The 6507-nt window shown below is 35.7% G+C and overlaps 3 protein-coding genes across 3 annotated transcripts; all 3 read right to left on the bottom strand.

Annotated features, from left to right (window-relative positions):
- Positions 1 to 264: 264 nt before the first annotated feature.
- LOC145602972 (nodulin-related protein 2-like) lies at positions 265 to 1149 on the bottom strand. The gene has a single exon (XM_081659107.1). It carries the CDS (start codon positions 1033 to 1035, stop codon positions 658 to 660), a length of 378 nt encoding a protein of 125 aa, XP_081515233.1. The 5' UTR covers positions 1036 to 1149; the 3' UTR covers positions 265 to 657.
- A 1777-nt stretch (positions 1150 to 2926) lies between these two features.
- LOC145600209 (nodulin-related protein 2-like) lies at positions 2927 to 3490 on the bottom strand. Its single transcript, XM_081656113.1, has one exon. The coding sequence runs from the start codon at positions 3488 to 3490 to the stop codon at positions 2930 to 2932; it is 561 nt and encodes a 186-aa protein (XP_081512239.1). The 3' UTR covers positions 2927 to 2929.
- A 676-nt stretch (positions 3491 to 4166) lies between these two features.
- LOC145601623 (uncharacterized) lies at positions 4167 to 5212 on the bottom strand. The gene has a single exon (XM_081657676.1). The coding sequence runs from the start codon at positions 5082 to 5084 to the stop codon at positions 4380 to 4382; it is 705 nt and encodes a 234-aa protein (XP_081513802.1). The 5' UTR covers positions 5085 to 5212; the 3' UTR covers positions 4167 to 4379.
- Between the last annotated feature and the right edge of the window lie 1295 nt (positions 5213 to 6507).

Below are 6507 nucleotides of genomic sequence, written 5' to 3'. Positions count from 1 at the left end.
TGTCAGTATGTTATAAAGGTTACTTTACTCTTTTAAAACCGGTCATATGATGTGGTCAGCTATACACAAGACGAGCTGCCAATCAAATGCATGAAGTTGTTCACTTTACTGAACTTACTTCAATAATTGGTTGGTTGGTTCAATTATTATAATCTAATTCGATTCATCATTGATTAAGTTGAGTTGATATGTAAATTCGGATATTCATTCCAATCTATCTGAAGCTAAGTGATATTGTATTTTTATTATAATTGGATCAAGTGATGATAGCAACTCAACGTATCACATTAAAATTTAAAAATAACACTTCCTTACATAATACGTCGAAAACGTACAAGATTACAACTAATTTAACTTACGAAGAGTAGTGCTGTGTTTTTGTTTTTATATTTGTTTTCCACTAATTTACAAATCTAGTGTATCACTACTACATCACACAAACACAAACAAATTACATTACTTTAACTTACACACCCACACCACAAACATTTTTTTTTCTTTTCTTTAATTTGTTTTTCTATTTAATAAACAACGTACCACGACAACGACAACAAAAACGTACAATCAATAACTAACAATTACTCCGTAACAAACAGGATATACTAGAAGAATTTATTCAATATCCCATAAACTTCATAAAAAATGATCATCCGATGATCACTTGAAAAGTCCTTTAGCCATACCCATCAAACCACCACCACTAGACTCCTTCTTTTCACCACTCTCCGGCACCGCCGACTCCGCCTTTGTTTCACCACCCTCCGCGGCAGCACCACCGTGTTCACCATGAAGGTTATGGAGATAACCTTCCGCCTTACCAACATACTGTCCAATACCGCTATTATCATCGAGCTTCCCATACGTCTTAGCAGCTTCTAGAACATCCTCAGCAGCTTCCGAGACCTTAGCCTTGTCAATCTTATCAGTCTGGTTGGAGCACGCAAACTGGGCCGCCTCGGCTACGGTCTTGGCGCTTGCCATCAGATCGGATGTGGATGATGGTTCACTGTGGGTCTTAGTAGCTTCTTCAGCCATAATGAACAAATAATGAATTGAGGAAATAAAGTTGGCTAAGTTTTAGAGAATGAATGAACTTTTTTTTTATGTGTGAGTTTAGTTTGTTTGGTTTATGGGATATAGGAAATAGTAGGGTATTTAAAGGGGTTAAGGTATAGTGGATATATGTATGATTGAGATATTTTTTTAGGAAAAATTATGGTGGTGTTTAAAATAGGGCCCAACTTTATCATACTCGGTTTTATTTGAGGAGAAAACTTTGTTGGTTTGCCAAGTTGTTAGTTGTTACCGACACAAGCACACAACCATAAGTTTAATGCAATTACGTATGCAACCTTTTATTTTAAGGGCTACGTGCCTCTTTCTTCTTGATTTTGCTAATGACGTACTGTTTACTCATAAGAGGTGAGAGGGACTGAGGCTATTCTTTGGACGATTCGAAGGAAAGTATGTGAATATGGCCGTGTTGCATGCGTAGAAACCAGAAAATAATAATATTAATATTAAAATTTATTGATGGTCGGTTAATATAGATGTAACATTTAAAAGAAATATAGCGATTAGAGTGTATGTTAGTTAAAATTGTCATCATCAAAGTATTTATGATCGATGTTACTTATTACTTTTAGGTGTATGTTAGTCAAACTACAAGGATATCTGAATATCCCTTACTCCGTGTCTAACATGTACACATATAGCTATATTGTGGGTCCGTTTTACACGAAACTTTCTCTTTTGATAAGCTCATTAATGCAATTAAGCTTTCTCCTATGTACTTGCTTTACTCTTTGTCTTTGGCTTTTAAGATAACAGTCCCGAAACATGCCACGATACTATCACGCAAATTGAGTAAAAATTTTGTCACTGTCGACCCTCTTCAATCTTCATGAATAATTATCTAAGCCCATGCTTAGTGCCCACCATCCACCAATCACGGACCTTATCAATAATCGAGTCACTATTATTTTCATTTTTTCACGGGTATATAGGCTTGCTTTGTTACTTTTCTAAAGTTGCTTGCGACTTGCAATTCGATCTTACGAGCATGAACCAATTTGATGGTTCAATAAATAGGAATTCCTTGTGATTTTGTTAACCAATATGATTATTCCACGGAAAAATCATTTCCCCTTAACTACACATTGTAAATAATTACAAAATGTTCAAGTATAAACAAACATGAAATTGTTTGTGGAAATGAACAACAAATTAAAATCAAGGTGTTCAAGTCCGATTCGTTTATTTAACATCGTTGAGAATAAGGGAATTGAATTCTTCCTAATAGTGTAGTAATAGTGTGGCCGTGTAGCATGTAGCATGTAGGGACTGATCTATCACCATTAACAATCTTTAACTACAGATAAAATTTCGTCTACTTTATTTTATTTCCTCAACCCCATTAGAAAAAGAGCGATAGAGCACTAAGAGCATTTACATTTGCTAAGAAAGGGCAAGGATCAAATGATCAATTGCTTTTTACTCGTCTAATTAATTAAAGTGAGTTGTTGTCAACCACGGAATTGGTACTTAGGCGCACATATTGCAAAAAATCAATCAAAAACTACTCGGCTACTCAATTGTGTCCCAATTGCCTCATTTAAGTCCCAGGCTTGTGTAGTTTGATTTGTGATCCAAGAAAGATCAAAAGCCCAATTAACATGATCCTATAATAATAATATTCCTATCCTCAATCTCAAATTGACCAAGAAAATGACCATGTATAATTATATATATTATTTTATGCTCTATCTTAGGCTATGATAATACAACAAATTTTCTTCAAAACGTAACACATTCATCAATCCTACAATTGAAACTATATACGAAGTATGTAGTAAATTTACAAAACTCTAAAATAATATTTCATGCACTATAATATACAAACATTGTCCAAGGAGGATGACTTATAACATTATTTCTTTAGAATCCCTTGAGCCATTTTCAAATAATCTCCATACCCTCCTCCACCTCCACTATTCGAGTGTCCATGATGACCACCATCACCATCTTTTTTAGCACCATCTTTCTTTGCTCCACCATCACTACTTGAATGTCCATGATCATCATCTTTCTTCAAAAACCCTTGAGCCATCTTCACATACTCCCCATACCCACCACCACCACCGCTGCCACTTGAAGAATGCCCGTGTTCTTTCCCACCTCCTTCGACGTGGGACCCACCATGCACGGTAGAGGTGGTGGAGTTATTAGAAGAATGATAATTATGAAGGTAATCCTCAGCCTTGTCTAGGACTTTTCCATAGCTTTTGTCCTCCAATTTGCCATACTTTTTGGCAGCTCCTAGAAGGTCAGCCGCGGCTTCAGCAACTTCATCCTTGTTAATCTTGTCATTCTCTTTACCAAATGAGGATTTCGCCGCAGCAGCTATCACCTTGGCACTAGACATTATATCTGCATGGGAAGCCGGGGTTTGCTTGGTGTTGCTTTTGGTGGTTGACCGTTCTTCTTCCATTATTCTAGCTATATGCACTTGATATAATCCGGATTACTCTTGTTTGTTTATATTATGATTTGGAGAAGAACTTAAAATGAAAAAAAAGTTTGAGGCAAGGAAGAAACATGAATTATAAAACTGCCTGATTTTTGTAATGAACTAATGATCAATCATGCATTATTGGTGTATGAAGAGGGTGGCTAAGAGAGATTTTAGCTGATTTTAATTAGATATTTGACTTAGCCAAATACTTTTATTAGTACTATTAAATTCTAATGTTATTCTCCTCAAAGAAGTATAGAAGGACATGATTTGAAAATTAGTTAGATACACATTACATTGACTTTCTATCATACACTTAAGGTCATATGGAAAGCAGAGTATACAGGCTAATATCTTATAAGATCAGAAGCCGAATAAGCATTCTTTATAGGCTTATAACATTACATTTCTATTTTGCTTTGAATATCATTCATCTCACTTGATCATACAGGTAATACACATATATACTTTGTAGTATACAAATAGATTGATCATGCTTTATAAGATCATAAACCCTCATTTTGTCAAACCTTCTAGGTGCCAGTGTGCCACAGATTAAAACTATTTCATGTTTGACCGAGAACCGATCAAAATTCCTCATTTTCTCGTCTGTAGTATAACCCAATTCACAAAATTATTGTAGTAGAGCAAATGAAAGGAATTGGTCAATCAGAATACAACTTGAATTCTAGTGCTCAAGATTACAAGCATAATTCTTTGCATAAGCTAAACTTAGAATTAACAAATTACAAAAACAATCAAGTAATTAGCATTCATACAATAATCATATTCATAATCCAATACAACAAGTCAGTATGTAATTAACACAATTTCAAACATTAACCCAAACCATCAAATTAATTAATCAATGTTTCTTCATAAACCCTTGAGCCAATTTGATATAATCTCCAGCACCACCACTAGAATGACCCGTTCCACCGCCTTCGCCGCCATGATCTTGTTTCTTATTCAGCAACCCTTGAGCCAACTTAATATAATCCCCAGCACCACCACTTCCACCACTAGAATGTCCCGATCCACCGCCTTCGCCGCCATGATCTTGCTTCTTATTCAACAACCCTTGCGCCAACTTCACATACTCCCCATACCCACCACCACTTCCACCACCACCACCACCACCGGAATGACCCTGACCATGGCCGTACTTCCCTTCACCGCCGTCGTGGGGGCCGCCGTACCCGGAGGAATGCGCGGTGGTTGAAGAGGTATACGACGAGGAATGAGATTGAGATTGAGAAGAAGAAGATGATGATGAGTTATATTTGTGAAGATAAGTTTCCGCCTTACCGACGTATTTACCGTAACTCTTCTCATCAAGTTTGCCGTAATGTTTGGCGGCGCCGAGGAGGTTTCCGGCGGCTCCGGCGACTTTAGCTTTGTCGATCTTTTCGGTATCGTGGGCTAAAGCCGATTTAGCTGCGTCTGCCATTAATTTGGCGCTTGCCATGAGCTCTGATGTGCTGGGGGTGTGACCCTGACCCGGAACTTGGCCCGGACCCGAGTGGGTTTTGGTGGGTTTGCCTCTTGTTGAGTAGTATTCGTCTTCCATTGTTTTGGATCTGAGGATTTGAGATGGGGTTTTGGGAAATTGAATAGTCAATGAAGTTTTGATAATAAGAAATAGAGTTTTATTTTGTGGATGAGGAAGAAATGTTGGTTTGTTGTATTAATAGTGGACTGTTACGCGGTGGAAGAGCGGGGAGGTTGTGTGCGCGCTGTCGCAAAGACTTGAGTTGAGTTGTCAACGCCGAGGGGGAAGACTTAACAAACAAGATTTAACTTTCACTAATTTTGAGAAATATAGTAAATTACTTTATTTATTTTTTTTTTAAAGAAAATTACTTATTTATTTGGTTGTGTAATACTCCTCCGTCCCATAATAAATAAAACGTTGGTGTTTTTTTTTTTTTTTTTTTTTTTTTTTTTTTTTTTTTTTTTTAACTATTCATGCATTAGGTTTTACCATAAGTTTATACTAACATACAGTATTAAAAATATACGAGTATTTTATTATACAATATGTTGTTAGATAGGTTTTAATATAAAGTTTCATAATATAATTTTAAAAACAATTTTCATTAATATTTAATTATATAAAAATAAAGTCAAATTAATGCATTAGCATGTGTGCGATATAATGTTTGACTGTGTCATGTATTATGAGACAGGACAGGAGAAGTATATGAATTAAAAGAATATCAGCAACTTTTTAATTGTAGCAGGGGTTACTTGTAGGAGTTACTTATTCAGGGGTTATTTGTATGAGTTACTCATTCAGGGGTTACTTGTATGAGACTATGAGTTACTTATTTGGGAATTACTTGTATGAGTTACTTATTAGGGGGTTACTTGTATGTGTTACTTATTTAGGGGTTACTTACTCAATCGCTTAGTGCAATTTTCGTGTGAGGGTAACCTCTGACGGACAAGTAATCCTTGAATAAATAACTCCTATAATTTACGAGTTATATACAATTGAAGGTACTAAAGTTTGGCAAAAGTTGCACAAAAGGTACTGAAGTTTGAGAAGTTGCATTTAGAGTACTCTAACGTGCTACAGCATGTAAACTTGCTTTAAAAAAAAGAAAAATAAAATTCGGAGAAAATAAAGAAGGTATTAATGTTTCTGCACGGATTGAATTCGTATATCATCATAATTCACAATCATCATCTTCTTCCTCAATTCGAACAATCAAAACCACATACAAATCCCCTTTTCCTCCATTTTTCCACTAAAAAAAACCTTTTAATCTTCTCCCAAAACCTTCAACACTCAATCATGGAATCCCCACAATTCTAAAATACCCCATCAAGTCAAAATCATTAATAAAATAAGCTCAAACCAATTCATCAATAATGGACTTATTCTTTCAACGCTCATTAGGTGATTTAATCAAAGGAAATCGACTTCATTCCCCAGAATCATCAACACCCCTTTCACCTTTCCTCTCAAAAGCCATTGAAGAAATTCA

The sequence above is a fragment of the Chenopodium album genome, chromosome 21 (genome assembly GCF_948465745.1).
Source record: "Chenopodium album chromosome 21, dcCheAlbu1.1, whole genome shotgun sequence".
Lineage (NCBI taxonomy): Eukaryota > Viridiplantae > Streptophyta > Magnoliopsida > Caryophyllales > Amaranthaceae > Chenopodium > Chenopodium album.
This window is presented reverse-complemented; position numbering and strand designations above follow the sequence as displayed.

Bases quoted from the DNA above. Each gene is read 5' to 3' on its own strand.
- LOC145602972 (XM_081659107.1), bottom strand. From the start codon at position 1,035: ATGGCTGAAGAAGCTACTAAGACCCACAGTGAACCATCATCCACATCC.
- LOC145600209 (XM_081656113.1), bottom strand. From the start codon at position 3,490: ATGGAAGAAGAACGGTCAACCACCAAAAGCAACACCAAGCAAACCCCG.
- LOC145601623 (XM_081657676.1), bottom strand. From the start codon at position 5,084: ATGGAAGACGAATACTACTCAACAAGAGGCAAACCCACCAAAACCCAC.